Source organism: Pantherophis guttatus, chromosome 5 (genome assembly GCF_059756535.1).
Source record: "Pantherophis guttatus breed Tessera chromosome 5, ASM5975653v1, whole genome shotgun sequence".
Lineage (NCBI taxonomy): Eukaryota > Metazoa > Chordata > Lepidosauria > Squamata > Colubridae > Pantherophis > Pantherophis guttatus.
In genome coordinates this window covers 105,589,999-105,615,285 of record NC_142067.1, presented here as the reverse complement: position 1 = coordinate 105,615,285, position 25,287 = coordinate 105,589,999, and the positions used below count along the sequence as shown (strand labels likewise).

Sequence of the window (25,287 nt, the reverse complement as noted above, 5' to 3'; positions counted from 1 at the left end):
TAGAAATGGCCCTCAACTCAAAGGGTGCCACTTGAGATATAAATTTGATAAATTCTGTAGATAGGTTGCTATGACTGAAAATGTCTCTTAATTTCTTTTCTGTTGCCCAGGGGCTCTTTTAAAACATGAATGCTGTAGAACAGTTATCTGCCATTCTTGCTTTTTTGGCAGTGCGGTTTTATTAAAAGCCCTCTGCTCTCCTCCCTTTCTCCTTCACTTTGTACTCTTCATTGGGGGTGTGGATTCTAAGCTCCATTTATCTTTTATTTTCCCATATTTCACTGATGCCAGTTTTCCCCTTTCCTTTCCTTCTGAAATACTAGTTTACCATTTGGGTGAAGAGTCTTTGTCATTGATTTATTTGTCTCTCTCTTTTTTTTTTAAAGGACAACAGACAGGCTTTAATTTTTAAAAAGGACACCAAAAAAAGAATATTTAGGACCATGTCACAACATGTTCTTAATGGACTTTTGAGTCTGTGATCAGCAGTTTCTGAATCCATCAGAACAAATTCACGTGCAATATTTCAGATTCACAATGGGGTTGTGTGGAGGAGTCTGTCTCTTTTTATAGAAGTGTAAGCAGATACACATCAGTTAACCCTGCATTTGTACCTGAAATGATCTCCTTATTACCTCCCATCCCCCTCGAAGTCCCAAGAAGGGCCAAGGAAAAGAGGTCACGTCACAGGCTAGATTCCCTGTCAGCAACCTGGAAGGAAAAGCACTTCTATCCCTTCCAGGAAGCTTTGTTTCTCTGAAATGCTTGTCGCATCTCCTGATCTGTTCTGAAACTGTGTTAATTAGTATACTAGTACTTTCATCCTAAGAATTCATTAACGATAAGATTGAAGATAATTGTGGCCCTTCCAATGCCCTTAAAGATCTCCTTATCCTTCACTATACTATCATTAAATCTGTACCTCTTGTTTATCCTTCAGCTCAAGGTGTTTCTAAGTACGTGCAGTTTCTTACAGCAAGAGCTATTTGGAGGCAGTTATCCTTCCACATGAAAGGCCCAAAGGAGAATCTGCCTTCAAATTATCTATGATTATTTATTTTTCACGAGATTTCCTAGAGAGCATGCTAAATTCAGTTATATGCTTGGTTTGCTTTAGTGAGACACTTCATTTGGTCAGTCTTTATGAGGTAGGCAACCTGGAGTATGCAGATTCTGTGATATAAACAAATATCTATGTTGAATGTGGATGGGTGGGGTGGTCTCTGCAGTGCATCTGGTTGTCTATGTTTTAAATTATTGTTCCTCTATTCTGAGGAAATAAGGTGTCAGAATTTAAGTTCCTTTTTCCTTTATTGGTTACATTCTGTGTCTGCCACACTATTTCTTTCAAATTTTTGTACAAGTTAATGGGTGTGTTAGTAGCTGTTCTCATTTAAGAAAATATCTTCTTCCCATTACTGCTGCAAAAGAAATACCTTTGCCTATTAGCTATTGAAATGAGGATATAATTCTCATTACAATTTGTTCATTCCTTTGGCTAAGAATATCTAGGCAGTATTGGCTAATGCATGTCTAGCATTAAGCTTGTTAACTATCTGGGAAATATGTTTTCCCTTAGTCCTTTGCATATATTCTTTCTACTGCTTTCTTCTTCCTATTTTCTTTCTGTTGACCATTTATTTATTTTTTTAGGATTCTTACATGGCTGCCCATTTTATATACCCAGATTTTGGCAGTTCACAGCAACAACAATTAAAACATGCAGCATGAAAAACAATTTAAAAACCAAACATTCAAAAGACAGCATCTAGCTATTCTTTGAAAGTAGCTAGAAGAGAAATTAGCTTGTCTTTGAGGGACAGAAAATAAAATCTTGAACCAAGTTATGTAGCCTTCAAGTTTCTTACAGTGCCACTCCCTATCAATACATTCCAAAACAAGATTCCTTGGTTTACTAAGAATTTAATAACTTCTAAGTCAACAGGGATTCTGTTTGCAATCCAAGTCCCAAACATAATTCTATTAATTAATAACAGATGAATTTAAATTGACTTTATTTTTCTTATAGCATTTAGAGAACTGTGAAAAAAACAAATATTTATACAACACCCTTTGCATTTAATATATTTCAAGAAATAGACTGCTTGAGTTTCAACTGTAACAGTATTCTTAAAATAGTGAGAAACTGATATTAGAATGATGTCAGAATCTTCTGTAGTTCTTTCCTGCCATCTAGTGGCTTTTCAACTGCTTGCATTTGTTCTGAAAAAATGTTCTGAAAACATTTTGTTCTGACAAACAAAAACAAAAACCTGATCCCCAAGATGTTAGATTATCCCATTTTTATTTTTATTTTTTCTTTTAATTTTCAGCTGAAACAAAGTGAAGCAAATGCAGATACCAAGGAAAAGCTCCCATTACGCCTACGGATATTTGAAAAATTCCCTAACAGGCCTCAAATGGTAAAAATCTCCAAGCTCCCTTCAGATTTCACAGTTCCCAAAATAAGGTAGTAAACTTTTTCTGCCTCCTTACTGCAAAGCTGACTCTTTTGAACTTCATAGGCAGAGGGTTTTTTGTTTTTAATTTTTATATTTTTGGGTCTATAATAGTTTGTTTTTAAATGTGCAGGAGAGTTCTTTTTCCTGTCTCCGGTGCCAAAATTTACAACTCACTGAGCCACTTGGGCAGCAGTTGTTGTTGTTGTTGTTGTTGTTGTTGTTAAAAGTAATGTTCTCATAGTAATATGTTCTTAAAAATAAGCCCCAACTGTGTTCATAGGGTCTGTCTTTAAATTAAATAAGTTTGGTAATTAACACTATCATATATAGGAGAAAAACCTGGTGACCTACTTCAATTTTCCCCACTAAAAACTTTATGGGTCAACTCAAAGATGTGGAAGATATGGTACTGAGCAGAGAGCCCCCGTGGCTGGGAAGTACCAATAAAGCTCATGGGAAGAGCAAAGAGTCTATCATAGTAACAAGAGCATCCATGATGCAGATGGGGTAAATCCTAATGGCTCTTGCAGCCATTGACATAGCTCTTAGTGAAAACATGTCTCTCCACTGTTGAAAGCCAATTGCTTAACCACAAAGCCCCAGGAGTGGATGGAATTCATTTTAAATTGCTGAGACCACTGCCAACAAAAGCATTACCAGCACTTTGCCAAGTGTATGGAAGTCTGGTCAGTGGCCAAAAGAATGGAAAAGATCAATATTTATCCCAATACCAAAGAAAGATGATAGAAAGACTGCTCCAATCACGAGCCATAGCCTTGATACCACACGTGTGTAAAATTCTCTTGAAGATAATCTAGCAACATTTGAATCCAACTGCCTGATGTACAAGCAGGATTTTGGATAGGAAATCAAATTACCAATCTATATTGTATGATAGAAAAAGCAAAGGAATTCCAAAAAGACCGCTACATGTGTTTCATTAACTACACAAAAGCCTTTGACTGTGTTGACCATGACAAACTCTGGAACGGCCTCAAAGAACTGAAATTATCACTATACTCCATCTAGCTCATTCAGTCATTCTTCTCTGATCAGGCAGCCACTGTAAGAACAGAATATGGAAGATTCCAATTATGGAATTCCAATTATTCCAATTATGGAAAACATAATTTCTTATTATAAAAGCCCAGTCCAGTTCAGTACCACTAAAAAGAAAAACAAGAAAAACAAGAAAAAACTAGCATGGTTGCACAAAGAACTCTCAGACCAACAGAGGAAAAAAAGGATAAGTACAAAAAATGGAATCAGGGACACATAACTAAGGCAGAATACCAACAAATAGCCCAAACCTGCAAAGATGAAGTTGGGAAAGCTAAGGCTTTGAATGAAATAAGTCAAATGTCAAATATCAAAAACAATTTTTAAAAAGTTTATTTTGACAAAAAAAAACCAAGAAAAAAAAAGAAACAATCAGTCCACTCATGGGAGAAATGGCAAAGAAGTAATGGGCAGTAGAGAGAAAGCAGAACTGCTTAATTCATACTTTGCATCTGTCTTCAAGTAAAAAGAAAACAGTACTCAACTTAACAGAAACAGAACCATAAATGACAGGTTAGAAATGCAAATTAAGATATGCAAAAATAAGGTAAGAGAACACTTGTCAGCTCTAGGATTCATATCACTAGGTCCTGATGGATTACATCCCAGAGTTCTGAAGGAACTGGTCTTGAGACATCATCTCAGAACCATTGAAACATATATTTCAAAGTTCTTGGAGCATCAAGGAACTACCTGAGGACTGGAAAAGAGCTGATGTAGTCCACATCTTCCAAAAAGAAAAAATAAAGATCCAGAAAATTACAGACCAATCAGCTTGACATCAATACCTAGAAGGACTTGGAAAAGATAATCAAGCAACAAATCTGTGAACACCTAGAAGTTAACAAAGTTATAACCAATAGCCATCCTGAGTTTGTCAAAAGACAGATCATGCCAAACAAATCTTATTTCATTCTTTGACAAAGTGACTAAATTAGTGGATCAGCAAAATGCTGTGGATGTAGTATACAGTACTTAGATTTCAGTAAAGCAGTAAAGTACCATCAACAAAGATATGCAAGCCACGGGCCTGCGCCCTGGAAACGCAGCTGACCATGCAAAGTAGCGTTCAGTGATCTGAAAAGCAGACCCTGCACCTGCGGGAATACGCTAGGAAGAAGAAGATTTGATAAAGTAGATCACTATTGACTTCTTGGCAAACTAGAAACGTGAGAAATATGTTAGAGAAGTATTGATCGAAACACTACTATTGCTGAATATATTTGCAAAAAATGGTCACAAATCCCAGTTTGGATTCAAGTACATTGAGTTCAGTCACTGATTCTCAATTATTGATTGCTTCACAATTAGAACATTACCTTCAAATGCATTTTCTTTAGTTGAAAACAAGAGAATCTCTTTAGTCAATTTATCTTGAAAGTCTGAAAAAAATATCGGAGAATGATTTGGTATTAGAACTTGGTAACCATCCTTGGAACTATTATATCAAATTCTTTTTAAATGGGTTTATCAATTGATAAGTTATGAAGTATTGACCATGATAATCCATAGATTGCATTTGACTCTATTAAAAATAAACTTACTAAATAGTAATTTTTCTGGATTATATTGGAGGGATTATAAATACTTGTCTGGTAATAATATCTCATTAGTCTTTTACAATGAATCCTACACAGGTCTACTATTTTCCAAAAGCCCAATTGATAGAACATGCAAAAACTGATTCAGTTCCTATTGCTTGCTGCCCCATTTATTATAATAAACTATTGAAAAAATAAAATACATTTTATTGGTATTTCAAAGTGTGGAAATTGTTCTATTAGATAATATAATAAAGAGCTTTGGATGATATATGATATAAAGGATATATTTATTCAAATTTGGTTGTCATTTATTCGTTATACATATATAAAGGAAATATAAATAAGAGGCAGTTTCTCTGTCTGTCTCTCTCTCTCTCAAAAGGGAAAGCTTTATGAAGCAATTTATTGATCGACAGCAGCAAGATACAACTTGTTTATTGAGAAGGCTTCCATCAGCTTCTTCTTCCTCCTGCGATCACTCTAAAAGGCTGGCAACTGAAGACAAATACATTGACCAGAAGGCAAGTCACTAGATACAGCAGTATATAAAGATCTCTACTCATATTGTGATCTGACGTCTTAAATGTATGTGGGATGTCACTGTGGTTGTGATTACATTGAACTCATCATTTTTCTAGCCAGGAATGGATATAAACTAACCAGTGTGGGGTTGGTGGAAGACAGAGTTTCTTGGAAAGGTTTATGATTGATGCTATGAATAATAGAAAAGGTCTTCAGAAAGTGAGTTTGTGTGTATATGTATTTTTTTAACATTTCATGGTCTTTCTGAGTATTGATACCTCTAATGTTGAAGGGCAAAGAGGGACGATATTATTCTGTTTACCCAAGCTCTATAATAGTCAATATCAGTCAACCAACAATGAATGCTCTGTACACAAAGTCATAACTTCTAGAATCTGGGTTTTTTTTAAAGATCAGAAAGATATAAAAATAAATGTCAGTCATCTATGAAGGATCTTTTCTGAGGTCTTGAACGCTACTGTGAGATAATGTTGGGCTTTACGGATTGACTTAGTTTCCTGTACTCAGCAGGAATTTTATCTATGTGACTGGAACATTAGGTTGCATTTTGTTAGATGATTATAGCTTTCTACAGAGGCAATTACCATAGCAACCTGACATTTAAGTATATCCTCCAAAGTGTCTTCTCTCTAATATTCATTTGAAATAACAATTTTTAAAAATGAACATTTGTCTGTGTGCACAGCAGAACAGAAAGAAAGTACAACCTATAGAAAATGTTAATTAAACATACAACAGTGAAAACAAAAACAAAAGAAATGATCTGCTGACAGCTATCAGATTCCTTTGTGTGTATGCTATCTGTAGTTCATGTAGTGTGAATCAAATAACTCAGAATACTGAATGATATTATGAGAATGATAAAATTATGAGAATTAGATCACAACATTTAACAGAAATCAGATTTCAACTGTGGCTTGCAGAAGTCGTTCTGAGAATCTCTCTTTATTCTGGCACCTCTCTTTGTAAAACGAATAAAATGGATGTTGACTCATCTCAGCTTTATTGTTAGACTTAATTCTACTGTAAGCTATTTTTAAGAATATTTATCACCTGTTAGGTAAAAGACCTTTATTAAAAGGAATCTGACTGAAACCTCTGAAGGTTTTACCAACCAACTCGGCATAACTGAGATAGAATGAGATTATTTAGAATACATACTAAAATAATGCAAGATTTTCCATAAGGAAGAAGCTAGGTGTAATAATAACCCAGGGAACACGGAATCATAATCAAGTAAATAGAAAATAAAAATCTGTATCAATATTTCTCAACCTTGGCAGTTTTAAGTTATGTGGCTTCAACTCCCATCATTCTGTTCACACAGCTTAAAGTTATCAGTGTTGAGAAATACTGCTCGATATCAGTGGTCCGCTACCTTTCCAGCCTTGTGGACCAGCAGGGAAAAGAAAGGGATTGGTTCTGCATGAGCCGCAGGCATGCGCAGCTTCATTTGCATGAGTGGTGGGCACACCTCGTTTGCACAAATAGAGCTTTGTGCAGACACATGCTCACCTGCTACTCACATATGTGGAACCGTGCACCCACCACTTCTGTGGAGCAGTTCCAAATGGCCCATGGCCTGGTAGTGGCCCAGGAGTTGGGGACCCCTGCTCTATATGGTTAACTTTCTCCTGTAAGAAGAGAATATATCTTTAAAGCATAGGAAAGATTACATTCTACCTTTCCTCCTCCTCCTCCTCCTCCTCCTCCTCCTCCTCCTCCTCCTCCTCCTCCTCCTCCTCCAAGATTGAAGTGACGTAGCTCTAAATACCATGGTAAATACCTCAGTTAATGAGAGAAGTCTTGTTCAGGAGGCTTTGCACAATATTTCCATACAGAAATTCTAATCCATACAGTCCAGACAGTTCTGATAACTCACCTAATATTTTGATTGTGCTTGCTGGTCACCAAGTATCATTTCGTTCAGTTTGGTAACCATCCTTTAATTTATATTAGATGATAAATTGATTTATCAAGCTAAATCATGCTTGATAATCAAGCAGCCTTTGTGTGGCCTGTCATTCTCTGAAGCATTTTTCTTGCAAACCATCTTTGTAGCATTATTATTATCCTCATTATCAACAACACTGCTTTTTACATTCATGTTTTCATATAGAATTTTTTGTTGTTGTTGTTTTCTATGACATCTGGGTTGTTGTCAAATATGATAGCTTCCCATTCATATATCGAATGTATAGTTATCTTTTTCTTTCTTTTGAAACCATCTGTCTTCCTTGAAGCAATTTTATAATCCTTATAAGGTCTGGCAGATTTTCTCTCTTAATCAGCATTTTTTTTTAAAGGCAGGTATGTTCTATATCCATAAAACTGGATTTAGTGTATTACAAAAAAAAGAACTTTAAACCGCTGATCTACATTTCAATAAAAGTTTCTGGTGTAATTTTTGTGAAGATTTTTCAAGTATCTTTCAATATACATGTTAACATACTAAATCCCCAGAATGTTCAGAGTATGCATATAAACTAGATGGAATCTTTCTTTCAAAGGAGCCTGCAATATAATTCCATGGGCCAAGTTTCATTGGAGAACTCCAGCATCATATTCACAACATACCAGGATAGTAGATGTCAGAGTCTTTCTTACTGAAGAACATGGTGGGAGATAAGGCTCTGAATTCTTTAGATACAAAATTTCCACAACCCTGCCAAATCCCCACCACTGGGACCGGAATGGGACAACTGGCCACAGCTGCCTGGTCCCGCCCACTTCACCTCAGCTCCTCTCCCCCAGCCAACCCACCCACTTCCTCCCCATCTGCCCTTCCCCTGCTAATCCTCCCCTACCACTCATTGCCTGCAGCTCGTACAATTTGCCACACATGTTGAGATTTCATATTATTGAATATAGAGATTGGAAACCAGAGGGAGATTTTGATATCATATTTTATAATTTCAGGACTGTCCTTTTCATTTTTGAAAGAAAAATCTTATTAATTTGTTATTAAACTGCCTGGATAATTTATAGATGGCCATTAATAATTGTACTTATTTATACATGGTCTTTATTTCCTGCCTTTTCACTAATGATGAGCATAGTATGCCAGTATACTAAGGTATATGGTAGAAAATATGGTACCATGTACACCAAATCATCTTCAGATGAAGTCCAAATTCAAAACAAACAAAAATAATTCTTGGTTCACCATAATAGTGTTTGTCTGCTTCCATTTGATTTCAATAGCTAAGGTTTTAAGCAACATGCTCTAAGTACTAAGACTGTCAATAAAGTTGGTTTCCTTTTCTTTTACAGCTTCGCAAATCTGTTTTCAGCATTAGGGCAAGAAATCTTCTGGAGAAGGAGTCTGCAATCAATAAAATTCTTAGGTATTAAAGAGGGATTTGTGGGTCCTTTCATTATGAGTAGGTTTCATGTAAAATGAAAGCAATTTAAAATGCAATGCATGACGATTTGCAGCTTGAGATCCAAGTTCCACACAATGGCTAAGTCTAAATCAAGAGTGAGACAAATAGAGAAGGTTGCCATTTTAGTGATGAGACTTACTGACAGCTGACTTAGTGAATTAGTCTTGAGCTAGCTCTTTTCATCCTAGCTTGAAAAATGGCATTTATTATTCAAACCTTTCCATCCCTTGCATAGACAATGTTTGAGAAAGCTGTCTCTTATCCTTCCCGAGAGCTGCATAACAGTATCTGCAGTTTCCTGGCTATGCATGTTTCAAGTTCAATTTTAAAACAATGCTTTGGATCATGATGGTACAGATGTAAGTCTGGAATTCTTTAAGACAACTGTGTCATTTCCATGATCCCAGAAAATTATGTAGGTTCTTTAAAAAGTTGCACACCAATGTTACATTCAAACGTTCGAAGTTATTTCCTAAATGCTGTATATCCCTAATTATTACTTATCATAGTATCTGTTTACCTAGAGCCTGTACTCGTCAGCGTATGCTTAGTGGATCTTTGGAGGGACAGCCTGCAAAAGAACGATCTATTCTTAGTGTTCAGCATCATATACGTCAAGAACGCAGGTAAGCAGAACTCAATAAAGCCTTTTAAGAAATAGAAGATAAAATTCTTTGTAAGTTACACAGCAGACATGAGTAAATTAGAATTAGTTCATAACAAATGACAGCTGTATTTTTATTGCAATAATAATGACATTATCTTAATAGAAAACTCTTATATTTTAAATATAATTGTTTTTAAAATATCCAAGTTCTGGTTGTAAACAGTCAGGAAAAAAATTATGTAAACAGGGCGATCCAATCATGACCTTTATTGTTCAATTGCCCTCACAGATTTATCAATTAGTTCAGTGATGTACTTTTTTAGTTAACCTTTCACATCATCACTTTTTAAATAATTTGTCTCTTTTGAGAAAATCCATTAAAAAGGAAAAAAAATGAACTGCTCCGCCATCTCTTTGGATTAGTTCAGGGCTGTCAAACTCCGGGCCCATGGGTCAGATGCATCATGCACTGGCCACGCCCATGCCCAGTTTAGCGAAAGAGAAAAAAGTCCCAATACGTCACGTGAAGCCGCCGTGACGATGTGAGTTTGACACTCCTGGATTAGTAGAACTAGGAATTCTGCACTGCAGGTACAACGTCTTACTTCCCTAACTTAGCACCTTTAATATCTGTTGACCTTCAGCTGTCATGATTCCCAGCCGATGTGAATCACCAATTGTAGAAAGCAAAATGCAGCTGAGTGTAATGCAAAATTAAATCCATAATTGTGAAGTCTGTTGTCCTACTGATGCATACTCAGTGATCTCAGTTTTTTCACCAAATGAATGTCATTATTTCAGGTCACTAAGGCATGGCTCCAACAGTCAGCGAATCAGCAGAGGAAAGTCTCTTGAAACATTAACTCAAGATGTAAGTTTAAGTGAATAGTCTGAGTCATACCTAAGTAAAACTAAAAACAATGAAATTCAAAATACCTTGGTTATTTTAACACAGATTTCTTTAAACCCTGTAATGCTGGTATTACATTTGAGTGCATTCTTTTGTGAAATGATTCTTTCAAGTACAAAAACAGCATTCACAGTAATTTCAAATTACACAATTACTGAATCTCAGTTCACAAATGAGCAAAGTAAATTGTTCCTGGGAATTATAATTTGGGATAAAAGACATCTCCAGCTGGTTCAGAATTCATAATAATCCATCACATCTTTCCTGGTATACTACGGTACTTGGGCAAGATGACAGCTGTTTCTCATTAGCAAAATTGCATATAGCATACAGACAGTCATCATGTTTGGCCAGCAGACAAATCCTTGTCTTACTTTATGCAGATGATACTGCCTACTCTTTCCTTCCCAATGGTGGGATTAAGATGAGTGTTATTGTCCTTCACAACTAATTGTGAGAAAGAAAGATATACCAAAAGTTAAATCAAAGCTTGAACTTAAGTTCCTGTCAAAAATATTAATGGTAAATGGAACATTAGTGAGCATGTTCAGAACAAATAAGATCGTCTGGGCATATTTCACAACACTCAAATCCTTTATGTTACACACACAAAAAGCCAAGGTAATTATCTACAATGTGTGTGGGTTTTTTTCTATCTAACTGTTGGCCCTCATATCCTCAACCCTTTGGTGATATCAGGACAAAATAGTTAAGTCCTGTGCTTATAAATATTTATATATTTTGAGAAAACACCAATGCAAGTTTTTGAGGGTGATCTTTGGATCTCTCTATTGGATCCCAAGTGCTGCTTCATAGTGAAGCCAACCTTATTTCTCTAGAACCCCAATTGTGACAAAATAGACTTGCCATGCCTGAAGCTATTCTAATGCTCCCTTAGCCTTCTATAATCAACATCCTTCCAAGTGGATCAACTTTGGAAACTTAGGATATCTGGCTTTTCACCATCTTTTATGGCATTTAAGTTAAATAATCTCTTAAACAATGTATTTGGGACATGGATAAAATAGCCTGATGTTGTGCAATTGGAAATATTATCAAAATCATTGTCCTGCTTCTTACTTTTTCGGTGATTTCACTTCAGAAAACTGCTATGCCTTTTTACTATCCCAGCTAAACATTCAGCTTTCTGTAATATTCAGAATGGCTACATTCTTGTTTCTACCAAGTCAGGGCCATTTGTTCTGTTTTATTGGATTGACTGTTGCTCATTAATCATAATAAATTGTTGCTTAAGACCCATTATTATCAATCATAGAAATTAAATGTAATTTCTAACTCACTAATAACTATTTCAGTGCTGAATTAATATTAAACTCAGTAATATCTTCAAACGTTTAAATTTAACTGGACCAATGCAATAATTAAAATGCAGAATGGTAGAGAAAATGTTTAACAATAAATAGCTGAACATGATTACTGATAGTTATTATTTTCTCCCAATCCAGATTAAAAACTTTATTTTTCTCTTTTAAACATTTTATGCAATTGCATACTGTTAATTTTTACAGTAAAAAATAGAAAACAGATTAAAAAAAACATTTTTCTTCCAGCATTCTAATACAGTGAGGTACAGAAATGCACAAAGGGAAGACAGTGAAATAAAAATGATCCAAGAAAAGAAAGAACAAGCAGAAATGAAAAGGTATTTTAAATGTAACTTTTATGCCAGTATATAAGACTGATCTGAATCCCGGTCATTACTTAGTGAATTTTAAATGGTTACTCCATTGATAGATTGATTAAATCTGAACCAATTGCTTATGAGTGGAATCAAGCATATTTTCTTTATATAAATGCATAAATCTCAAAGGCCAGCATCATTTTAAAAGGGACATTCTTTGCTGGACATACATTTTCTTGCAATCATAACAGTTAGTAGCATATTTAGGACATTTTAATCAAGGGTCCAACCTTCTCTATGGGAAGAAGAGGTTGGGATAGTACTTAGCCACAGAAAATCCTAAAGATTATCTGGATGTTTGTTGGTCAGGATTCAGGCCTAGTTACAGGATGGAAGTTGCATTGCTCATTTCAAGAGATGATCTGTGGTGGAACCACAATGGGGGAGTGCAGCTTTTCCAGTCTTACTGAATCTATCAACAACCTTCAGTTCAACTGAACACGGTATCCTTCTGAACCATGAAAGTTGCCTGTCTTACTGTCTTCTCCTCCTTGAGGACTGGTTTCAGTCAGCGATTGGGAAATAGGTCAACTTTACAAGAACTCCAAAGTAGAGAGCTGGCGGTGGGAGTACAACCATGCTTTCCCTCCCTAACGCTTAAGGTATATATCAGGGGTTCCCAACCCCCCAGGCCACAGACTGCTACCATCCCGCTGACCATTGGGCACCGGGCCACCAAAGTGGTGGGCAAGTGCACAAAGCTTCATTTGTGCATGCACAGGATTTAGGTTGCGCACGTGAAACATTCCCCCCGCCATCAAAATCGCAAAGCCACCACCGCTGCCACTCTGCAGAATCCAAAGGTTGGGGATCCGTGGTCTACATGAAGCCACTATTTGGAAAGGTTATGTGTCAGCACTGCATGGAGGTATCACTAATATCCGAATGATACTCAATTGTATAATCTCCATCTCAAGATAAAAGATGGTTGTTGTTGGTTTTGATTTTGAACTGGTGGCTGAAAGCTATGAGAATCTGAATGGGGGGAAAAACAGCAAGCAAATAGTTTAATAAACAAGGGTTTGCTTTTTCTATATTTATAGCTGCTTTTCCAGTACTTTTCCAATGTGCCTCACAAATGTTAGTTGACTGATTATGTACCATCAGTTAGTATCAACTCTTAGTAACCACATTGCTAGATTGTCCCCAAAACAAACCTGGTCCAATAGTGCAGCCATAACCACTGTAACTGAGTCCACATACAGAGTCTTGGTGCTCTCTGAGCTTCGTTGTTCACTTGCAGACGTTTCATTAGGTAACATCATCAGTGTGATACTAGCAAGCAAACAAACAAGTTCTGGTTTGAGAGATTCTTAGAACTCTTGTTCAACATTTCTCAAGAGAGATCCATTTCTTGTTCAAGAGCACTTTCTAATATTGCTCCATGTTTCCTTCAAGGTGGCCCTTTCATTGAGAAGCAGCTACAGCTTCTCAATCATTCTGTGAATTTTTCACATAGAAAAATTTCAAATGCATTGAAATCTTGTAGGTTCACCCTCTGAGTCTTTCATATAGGGCTCTTTGTGTTTGTTTAATTCCCAGCTACTTGATAGTAACCGTTGAATAATCAATCATAACTGACCAGAGGCTTTCTGAAGCCCTCATTTAACACGGTCTCAATTATACTATACTGTGATATTGCTGCTATCCAAAAGAAATTAGAAAAAAAAATGTATATATTGATTGCTGACTCTGTAATCATGTTGTTCTTGAAAGAAAAGTTCAGGAAGAAGAGTTGCGGGAGAATCACCCCTATTTTGACAAGCCTCTTTTCATAGTGGGTCGGGAACACAGATTTAGGAATTTCTGCCGAGTTGTCGTGAGAGCTCGCTTTAATGCGTAAGTATATGTGTAGCTTATGATTTGATTCCCTTGTTTTGATTCACTATATTCTGTTATTAAAAAGCTTCTGCAAAATAACATCAATGTCATCAGAGACATTTTAACTTATCCAGCAATTATGTATTTTGCAAATGTTTCTTGGTTTTATTATTTATTTTATTCTTTCAACCATAAACAGAAACTGGGAGATCTGTGTGCACTGCTTTTGAAACATAAAGTGACAAAATAATTCTTTCAAAGTTTGCAAATGAATTCAGGGATATGAATGTCATGATTGCCCTTGATACCCATTTGAATATTGTGCAAGATTTCAAATGTGAGAGCTGATAGAGGAGAACATTACCTCAGTTTGTACTTTATAGTTCTCCCAAAAGTCAGCCAGCAGTATGCCTGGACTTCAAAGCCCTCCCTGAGAAATTCCTGAAGGAGGAAACTGCATGTGCTCGGCTAAAACAAAGATTATTTTGGGGATAGTCATGACAATTTAAACAGAAGTGGTGTGGTGCAAATCCAGAGTCATACATATTTTGGAACTGTGAGAGAGTACCTGCTGCCATCCAGTCCTCTCCAGGTGAACTGGAATATCAATTCCCAGAGATACAAAACAATATATTGGACAGCACCAGGTTGAGGAATTATTTAGGGACTTGGATTTGAATTACAAGTATAAAATACAATATAAATTGTCTTGATATTTCAGAAGATATATTAAGTCACAAATTCTGTTTCCATTAATGGATAGCCAAATAGCCAATGTAGCTGTTAATTAAAGAGATAAAAATTGTCCTTATATGGTCCCAGTGCCTAAAATTAAGTCTGTTTTAAAATTAAGTCTCAGTCTAAACTATAGCTATTAACATTAGATTTAAGAAACTAGTATGATATTTTAGCCAATTTCTGTGAATTGTGGAGTCATAAATGAAAATGCTCAATCCCCAAATGGCTATGAATTTGTAGTTTTGTTCTTGTTTATTTTTTAAAAAATACGCTTCATTTCAAATGCAGATTGTCTTGTATATTTGTAATACAGCTTTGTATAATAAAAATCAAATGATATTCTAAACATTTTTTCCCCTCTGTTACAGCTCTAAAACAGATCCTGTTACTGGAGCAGTTAAAAACACAAAATATCATCAACTTTAGTAAGCAAAAATGAATTTATGCATTTTATATATTGATGTACACTTTTTTCCAAACTTAAATTTCTCTGGAAAATGTTTTCTAGAATAATTATTTCTAAGATGTCAACATTTTGAAAGATTCTCTATTTTCTCTATCCAACTTATATTTGACTGATATTTATAATTTCTGAAGTCTCATTGCCCCTAAGTGTGTTCCATTTTATTTTGCAGTGATTTGCTGGGATTGGTTACTTATCTAGACTGGGTAATGATCATTGTCACCATCTGTTCCTGTATTTCAATGATGTTTGAATCCCCTTTTCGAAGAGTAATGCATGCACCTACTTTACAGGTAATTTTCTCAAAATAATTGGTTTGGATATAGTATTTTGGAAACTTTATTGCAGGGTGTCAAATTGGATTTCTTCAAGGGCTAGATCAGCATTGTAGTTCTCCTTCGTGGGCTAGCAGTGGGATGGCAGGGAGCGGGGGGGTGGAGAGATGAGATGGACTGCAGCACTTTACCAACCAAAATGGGGTGGGGGGGCTGAACTCCCCCCTGTGCCTCATTTTCAGCCTCCATGGCCTCCTGCAGCACTCTGCCGTCCGAAAATGGGCCAAAAATGGGCCTCCCGAGGCCCCCATGCGGCTCCTTTTCAGCCAGCAAAGTATTGCTGGAGGCTGTGGAGGACGAAAACGAGGTGTGAGGGGGGCACGTGCATTTTCAGTCCATTTTTGGCGGCAGAGGCACCATGGGCTGGTCCTTTGATATTCCCAGGCTGGCCCCGCAGGCCGGATTTAAGCACCCTGACCACAGATCTTGAGTTTGACACTGCCTTACAGTTATTCTGTCAATGTTTTTTCTTTGTTTTTCAGATTGCTGAATATGTTTTTGTAATATTTATGAGTATTGAACTTAACTTGAAGATTATGGCTGATGGATTATTTTTTACACCAACGGCAGTCATCAGAGATTTTGGAGGTGTCATGGATATTTTTATATACCTTGTAAGTTTTTGTTCTTAAAGTTAATTCAAACCAATAAAAAGCAGGACCTATGATAAGAGTTAAAAATAATTTATATCCATATTGACATCAGTTTCATACAATTCCGAGTATCTTTAATTGAATATTTATAATATATAAACAATTAGACTTAACATATTTGCAAAAATATACTGTCTGGAGACTATGAATATTTAAAATAAACAAAGAAGTTCCATTGTTTTATTAATACGTTATTTTCATCATGGTGCTAAAGGTTTTATTTTACAGCTGACAAATCGTACTCAACATGTAGTCCTCAACAGAACTAAATCAACATGGAGGGAAGTAAGTGCAGGTAGTCCTCAATTTATGACCACAATTGAGCCCAAAATTTATGTTGCTAAGTGAGAAATTTGTTACGTGAGTTTTGCCCCATTTTACGACTTTTCTTGCCACATTTGTTAAGTGAATCCTACAGTTCTAAATTAGAAAAATGGTTGTTAAGTGAATCTGGTTTCCCTATTAACTGCTCGTCGGAAGGGCACAAAAGGTGCAGGAATTGGGTATATCTAGTCTAGTGAAAAGAAGGACAGTATTTGAGGAGCTGCCACAAAGATGAGGGGGAGAAACTATTTTCCAAAGCACTAGAAGGCAAGACAAAAAGCAATGGATGGAAAGTAATCAAGGAGAGAAGCAACCTAGAACTAAGGAGAAATTTCCTAATGGTGAGAACAATCAACCAGTGGAACGGCTTGCCTTCGGAGGTTATGGGTGCCCCATCACTGGGGACTTTCAAGAAGAGACTGGACAGTTACTTGTCTGAAATGACAGACTCTCCTGCTCAAGCAAGGGGTTGGACTAGATAGTCTCCAAGGTCCCTTCCAACTCTTGTTATTCTATTGTCTGGATCCAGGAGGATTCCCAGGCTACAACTCTGCTCCTGAAAAAAAAAAAAGTTCCTGTTCTCCACCTAAAACAGACATATCTTCTGAGCCCTGAGCATCAATAAAAACTCCATTTTGTCTAAATGGAGTTTCAGCTTATTCTCCCACATTACAGTTTTGTGGTCTGGAGGCATTCCTAAGGCCCCGAAGACAACCTTGAATTCATTCGAAAGAAGAAACATGGCTGAGAAACATTCGCATATGAGTAACACATCATTGCATATTTCTAATATTGAAAACTATATAGAAGTTTGCAGATCCTTTAAGATAGTTCCAAGAAAGTCAAGCAGAGGTTTCCCAATATCCCAAAGCATTGAATCGCACCCAATGAGTAGATGAGTTGCCATTACAAAGAAGTATTTCCAACTGTCAACTCATTCAAGTGCTCCAGCAGCATACATAATCAAAAAGGTCACAAATTGCTATGAGTGAGTATATTCTAGGAAAATATACAGACTGGCAATCCTCCATCTTTCTCTCTCCAATGTAAATGACCCAGCAGGATTTCTAAGGTTGTTTTCCCTCTAAATTTAGATCTGAAACAGACCAAGACAATCCATTTGATCCAAGAGTTCAATTTTCTAATTTCTTTCATGCTTTAGAGTATTGTATTATATTTTGAATTGGCTTTGATTGGGTTTTTTTTCCAAATTGGGAGAACTATATAAATATTTTAAATAAAATATAATGCATGCATATATTATTAAATAAAACAGGTTGTGTTAAATTACTAGGCGTACTCAAAGGGAAGTAACCTCTGAATTTAAGATGATCCCCCAGAAAAAGTAAAATAGAAGGAAATACAGCATACACAATAATTTTGTGTTTCTCTCCTTTAGAACCAGTAATGTTAATACTCATTTATTTAGCGTATGGCTGGTCACACATAGTATAAAACACTTAGTTTTTACAAGTTAAAAACAATTAAAACAATAAAAAAACAGTAAGAAAACCTACAAGGAAAACAGAAATAACATTTCAAAGTTTAATGTCGAGTTTGGAGATCCAGTCAGTAGCTGCTGTTGTTATGCAGAGGAAGTCCCTAGAATCTCCTGGATATCTTCTGTTAGGGCATTCCCTCACTATATGCTGGATAGTCTGTCGGGGGGCCCTGCAATCACATTGTGCTGAAGGTGTCTTTCCCCATTTATACAGGGAGTCAGCACACACCCCATGAGTTGTTCTAATTCTATTATATGTCACCCATATGTGTCGGGGTAGGCTAAATCCTGGAGGTATACTACTAGGACTGATATGCTCGGAGACATCTTGGGGGGAACAGCTATTCCACGCCTCCATCCACTTTTGTGTGGTGTTCTGATGATCAGCCATCAACTTACGCGCTGTCAAGATTGGTGGATTTCTTGACTTTACTCATACATTAATATATCATAATACTCATACATTAATATATCATACTTACATCAGAGGTGGGTTTCAGCAGGTTCTGACCAGTTCTGGAGAACCGGTAGCGGAAAATTTGAGTAGTTCGGAGAACCGGTAGTAAAAATTCTGACTGGCCCCTCCCCCATCTATTCTCTGCCTCCCAAGTCCCAGCTGATCAGGAGGCAATGGGGATTTTGAAGTAACCTTCCCCTGGATTGGGATGGAATGGAGATTTTACAGTATCCTTCCCCTGGAGTGGTGTGAGAATGGAGACTTTACAGTATCCTTCCCCTGCCACACCCACCAAGCCACGCCCACCAAGCCATACCACGCCCACCAAGCCACACCCACAGAACCGGTAGTAAAAAGTTTGAAACCCACCACTGACTTACATACTGTATATTTGTACATATTTTAATCCGTATAGTATACCCTTTGCTAAGAATAGGTTTTATTCAAGTCTTAATGAAATAAATTGGGTCAGTTCCTATACAGGTAGTCCTCAATTTACAACAGTTCATTTAGTGACTGTTCAAAGTTACAACATCCCTGAAAAATGTGACTTATGACCGTTTTTCACAGTTACGACCTTTCCAGCATCCCCATGATCATGTGATCAAAATTTAGATGCTTAGCAACTAGTTCATATTTATGACCATTGCTGTGTCCCAAGGTCATGTGATCCACTTTTGTGACCTTCTGACAAGCAAAGTCAATGGGGAAACCAGATTCACTTAACATCTGAGTTACTAACCGATCAACTGCAGAGATTCACTTAACAACTGAGGCAAGAAAAGTCATAAAATGCGGCATAATTCACTTAACAAATGCCTCACTTAACAACAAAAATGTTGGGCTTAATTGTGGTCGTAAGTCAAGGACTATCTGTAGTGTATGTATGAAACACATTTTAAAACTCACATTATATTTCAGGTTATTTTCCCCCTTTCCAAAGGTAAGCCTGATATTTCTTTGCTGGATGCCTCAAAATGTTCCTGCTAAATCAGGAGCTCAGCTGCTAATGGTTCTACGGTGTCTTCGGCCCCTCCGGATTTTTAAACTGGTGCCTCAGATGAGAAAAGTTGTTCGGGAACTATTTAGTGGCTTCAAAGAAATCTTTCTAGTGAGTACTATGTATGGTTTCTCTTTCCAAATATATATATATATATATATATTAGAAGGGAAACCATCAAAACATATATTTCATAACTCTCCAAATACATTTAACGAATTAAATCTCTTTGGTTCTTGTCTCTTGTAATTGCCTCTAAATCCATCCAGTTATAAGCTCTGATCACATCCATAGATTAGTAGAAATATACATCAGCTGGCTCTAGTGTTGAGCATATCATTTATTTAGCTATGTATTTAAAGCAGGCAGTTTGTTTCTTTAAGAATGCAGTATTACTACTGTGTAGGTATTACATTTTCTTAAAAAAAATAATAGGTGATATTTTGTACTGGGAAAAACGCTGCATTTCTTTGAGAATGCATTGTTTTATCATGTTTACACAAAGAAATAAGAAATGCTGTGGTGCTATGCTCCATGTTCTCCCAAGTTCTGAATACTAAATTTTAGCAAGTGTTAAAAGTAAACTTTGCACTTTGCTATGCATGGGGGACATGGTTTCATATAAGCATATGGCTTGCTTTTAAAGAATTATAGTTCAATCTGATTCCTACGGCTGGCAGAATAGGACATTTTTGGTTGTGCACATGCTTCAAGAGAAGATCGTATGAATGCATGAAATATATAACAAGTAGTTTGTTATTTGAACAGGATGAGGAGTAAATTTGATTATAGTAAGCTTACTTCCTATGAAAAGAAGGATGAGAAAACATGTAAAGGAAACCACTTAGCTGCCATCCTCAAAACACTGTTATAGTAACCCATTCTCCTTCCTTGCAGTTCTGTAATAAAATCCATTGCATAGCGATTGTTGTTATAGAAAATGTAAGAGAAAAATACAGGTGTGCTGGAGAAGGTTTGATTCCTTTTCATGTTTTTCTTTTCCAGGTTTCAATCCTTTTATTGACGTTAATGCTTGTTTTTGCAAGCTTTGGAGTTCAACTTTTTGCTGGGAAACTGGCTAAGTGCAATGATCCTCATATAATTGCAAGAGTAAGAACAACTTTTATGTACTTAGATAAATTCCTCTTTCTTCTTTTGCACATTTTCATCAACCAATGAGGTTTAATTTATGGTGATATGTAGAAACACCAAAAAAAAAAAAAAGGCATAGAAGTGAAAGTATATGTTCTATAAAGTCAAGTCACTTCTCTCTGTTTCATTTGTTTAAAAATATTTCTGGACTCCCTTTTAGAGAAACCTCACACAATGGTTTATCTAAACATAAACATATATACATCAATGCAACTTTCAAATAATAATAAATTATCACAAAATGCAATAAATACAAGCAAGGATCAGCTATGTAACTGATGAGGTTTAGTATTTAACTTAGTGAGAACAGTAAAATCCAATAATTGTGCCTTTCCCAGCATGTAAGAATTCGAGCATTGAGAGGGAACAGTTTAGCTGAAAGAGTTCCAGAGTCCAGACTTATTCTTCCAACTCTCCAAGCAGATGACTGGGACTGTTGTTGCTCACAATACATATATGGTCTCAGTCAAAGAAAATATTGCTAAAAGTCTGGCAAAGAGTTTCTCACCATACGTTCTGTCTTCTTCATGCATAGATTAGCTTCTCTGCATTCCTGAACATAAATAGCATGTTTATGTTATTTTAACTAAATGAACTCTTGTCTGTATACAGTATGCTTTTGTGATATATTAAAATTTTGGTTTCTATACAAAACGTGATGTTATATTTCTGACAGGAAGATTGTCATGGTATATTTCGAATAAATGTAAGTGTTTCCAAAAATTTGAATTTGAAGCTAAGACCTGGTGAAAAAAAGCCTGGATTTTGGGTGCCTCGGGTCTGGTAAGTAATGTGTTTTTGGCCTTAAATATAGATTTATTGTTAGAGTTGATGAATAGAATTACTCCAATAGATTAATCCAATGGAATGATAATTTCCAATCCTAATTCTTTAAATTCAACAACCGCATTGGAATGTGCCTATCATCCAAAAGACAGTATATCTAGAGATTATTATTGTAGGGTAAATAACAAAAGAATAATAGATTAGTCATATTGCTTAATTCTCTTGAGTTGCCGTTTGTCAGTTTCTTCCCATCAAACACCCCCCTTCCCCTCCCCCCCCGAAAAAGGACTCTTTTTCAAAATTAAGTAGTACAGAAGATCAATGGCACAGAGGAAATTTCAGGAGAGGCTAAAACTGTGATGGCAAACCTACGGAACGTGTGCCCAAAGTGGCATACAAAGACATGTCGCCCGGCATGCGTGGCCTTACCTGTTTGTCTTATGGGTTTCTGGCGCACATGCACACGTGACAATCAACTGTCCTTCGCGCCCATGGCAGTGCCAAAAACCGGTGGGTACACCGGCTAGCTGATTGTCAGGTGCGCATGCACACCAGAACCCGGAAGTTTGGCTTTTATGGAGCGCGATTCCTTCGCGCGCGTGGCAGCGCTGAAAACTGGCCTGCACGTGCGCACCAGCCAGCTGATTGTCGGGCGCACATGCACCCTAGAACCTGGAAGTTCAACTTTTCTGGAGTGCGGTCCCAACAAGTGTGCACGCACACACGCATGACATTTCCACGCAACCTTTTCAGCACTCGGTGCCGAAAAGGTTCGCCATCACTGGGCTAGAACAAGAGAGTCACTTATGTCAGGGAGTAACAGGTTACTAACCTGGCAATGTTTTAGGATATATTGTCGGCAAACAACATTGTTTTTACTCCTCATTTCTGTGTTGTATTGCAGGGCTAATCCTCGAAACTTTAACTTTGACAATGTTGGTAATGCAATGCTGGCATTATTTGAAGTTCTGTCATTAAAGGGGTGGGTAGAAGTCAGAGATGTTATCATTCATCGTGTGGGTCCGGTATGTATATTCCTCAATTTGTCAGACTTGTCAGATTTTTCCCATGACTTCTTATTAATAAGACAATTGTAACATTGATACAAATTTTATGTTGCAGATTCATGGCATCTACATTCATGTTTTTGTATTCCTGGGCTGCATGATTGGACTCACCCTTTTTGTTGGAGTTGTCATTGCTAATTTCAATGAAAATAAGGTAACACTTCAGATTTTCTATTTTTCTGTAGTAGGTTTAGGTTTAGGTTTAGGTTTTATTTGATTTGTATACCGCCCTACTCCCGAAGGACTCAGGGCGGTGAACAGCCAACAATAAAATACATAAATACACAAAATTTAAAAACCCGATAAAATCAAATTAAACTTTTTGGCCCAGACAAATTAAAATACCCCAATAATTTAAAAACAGATTAAAATTTACATATTTTAAAAAGGGAAGAGATCAGGCCAAGCCCGCTTGATGGAATAAAAAGGTCTTCACAGCACGGCGGAAGGAACGCAGATCCGGGATCCTCCGTATCTCCGGGGGGAGCTCATTCCAGATGGTAGGTGCCCCCACAGAGAAGGCTCTCCCCCTAGGGGCCGCCAGTCGACACTGTTTGGCTGACGGCACCCGGAGGAGTCCCTCTCTATGAGAGCGTACTGGCCGGTGGGAGGCTATTGGTGGTAGTAGGCGGTCCCATAAATATCATGTTTATATTGTGTTACTTTTATTTTCATGTGTAATCAAACAATATTGTTGAGCTAACATATACTGGTAGTTGTGTTTATATTAAACACCAGAAATTGTTTTAATTATGAAAATATTTTTGCATCACATGTAATATAGCGAATACCTAAGTATACATAAGTATTTCCAGGATTAATTTATAGTAATGGAGTTCAGTATAACATTTCTGAATCTTGCTGTAAGCATTTTTTTTCCTCTGGTTGTTTTTACCAGGAAGGCAACCTGGATTTGATTTAACAAATTTTCAGTAAGATTCTTAATTTTAAAAAATGGACAAAACACACACACACACATACACACACACACACACACACACTGGAATTAGAAAACAACCCCTAAAGCAGATGTAAAACAGAGCACTGTTCCTAGTGAAAGACTCCCTAATGATTATTCATTCCAATAATGAATACGATAAGAAAGAAGCAAATATGTTTTGGTGATAATTGTTCCTGTTCTTTTAGGGAACAGCTCTACTAACCGTTGACCAGAGGCGATGGGAAGATCTGAAGAGCAGATTAAAGATAGCACAGCCTCTTCACCTCCCACCACGCCCAGGTATCTAGATTTTTAAAATTCAGATTCAAGAGATAATGAAACCACTAAGCGATAATGCATACTGATCAAATGCTTGAGTCATTATGTGCCATCAACTTAAAGTTGAGTCTTAGCAACCATATAGATAGACCTCCGGGATTATCCATCTCCAAAATGATCCTTCACGTTTCCAGCAGCGCACTCATCACCATTATAACTGAGTCATTCATATTGTTGCTGGCCATCCTATTCTCTTTCCTTCCATCTTTCCCACCATTAATACACTTTTCAAGGGAATTGGGTCTTCACGTAACATGTCCAAATATTATAATTCGAGTTTTATCATTTGTGTCAGGAGTGAGATTAATTTGTTCTATGATCCATTTTTGTTGACATGATATCACTGTTCCAATATTTGAGGGGCTGCTACGAAGAAGAGGGTGGTCAACCTATTCTCCAAAGCACCTGAAGGCAGGACAAGAAGCAATGGATGAAAGCTATTGAAGGAGAGAAGCAACCTAGAACTAAGGAGAAATTTCCTAACTGTGAGAACAGTTAACCATTGGAACGGCTGGCCTCCAGAAGTTGTGGGTGCTCCATCACTGGAGGTTTTTAAGAAAGAAATTGGATAGCCATTTGTCTGAAATGGTATAGGATCTCCTGTTTTAGCAGGGGGTTGGACTGGAGGACTTCTGGGGTCCCTTCCAACTGTATTATTCTGTTCTGTTTCCCAAAGATGCTTTTTCAAAAGGCAACTGGACTTCGTTTTTCCTTGAACACATTTCACTTCTCATCCAAGAAGCTTCTTCAGAACTGATGAGAAGTGAAATGTCTTCAAGGAAATGTCCATTTGCCTTTTGAAAAAGCACCTTTGGGACAACCATGACCTGGGTTGTCATCTCCATAGACATTCTGTTCTATTTGTTTGTTATTCTTTCTATGATCATGTGTATGCATCTCATTAAGCCCAAAGGAAGTCTGGAATGGTATAGGATCTCCTGCCATGGGAAGGAGGTTGGACTAGAAGACCTCCAAGGTCCCTTCCATCCTATTATTCTATGTTCTATGTTCTGTGATATTCTCAGGAGTCTTCTCTAACTCCAGAGTTCAAAAACATCCATATTCTTTCTATCCTGCTTCTTCAGGTCCAGCTTTCGTTTCCATAGAATGTCATAGAGAAAATTATTGCTTGCATACTTCAGATCTTTAAAGCTATAGACATATCACAGTATCTGAATATCTTTTCCAAGGCCTTCATTACTATCCTACCAAGTGGTAGTCTGCAGAGTATTTCTGGACTGCTGGTTGTTTTACTGATAGTCAATCCTAAAAGGCAGAAATTATCTACTACCACTTCAGTATCTTCATTGTCAGTTTTAAGGTTGAGAATGGTATATGTTATCATTATCATTTTTCTTTTCACTGAAACCTACTTTCTCTTTTTTCATTGTGCTCCTTGACTTTCATAACTAGAACTTGCAGATTCTTTGCATTTTCAAGTATCATAGTAGTTTTATCAGTATAGCTCAAGTTATGGATGTGGTTTCCTTCAGTTTTA

The 25,287-nt window shown here is 36.8% G+C and overlaps 1 protein-coding gene across 2 annotated transcripts in view; it reads left to right on the top strand.

The window, feature by feature from the left end:
• The window catches only part of NALCN (sodium leak channel, non-selective), a 229,762-nt gene that overhangs the window by 182,892 nt on the left and 21,583 nt on the right, over positions 1-25,287 (top strand). For both annotated transcript variants that reach the window (XM_087871524.1, XM_087871523.1), the window contains 16 exons: positions 2,334-2,470; positions 5,448-5,586; positions 8,882-8,955; positions 9,519-9,620; positions 10,403-10,472; positions 12,083-12,174; positions 13,930-14,052; positions 15,141-15,197; positions 15,408-15,528; positions 16,053-16,184; positions 19,449-19,616; positions 20,511-20,615; positions 21,334-21,440; positions 22,348-22,468; positions 22,566-22,664; positions 23,657-23,750. In XM_087871524.1, coding sequence (XP_087727650.1) covers positions 2,334-2,470; positions 5,448-5,586; positions 8,882-8,955; positions 9,519-9,620; positions 10,403-10,472; positions 12,083-12,174; positions 13,930-14,052; positions 15,141-15,197; positions 15,408-15,528; positions 16,053-16,184; positions 19,449-19,616; positions 20,511-20,615; positions 21,334-21,440; positions 22,348-22,468; positions 22,566-22,664; positions 23,657-23,750 — 1,741 coding nt within the window. The remainder of the gene's footprint in view (positions 1-2,333; positions 2,471-5,447; positions 5,587-8,881; positions 8,956-9,518; positions 9,621-10,402; positions 10,473-12,082; positions 12,175-13,929; positions 14,053-15,140; positions 15,198-15,407; positions 15,529-16,052; positions 16,185-19,448; positions 19,617-20,510; positions 20,616-21,333; positions 21,441-22,347; positions 22,469-22,565; positions 22,665-23,656; positions 23,751-25,287) is intronic.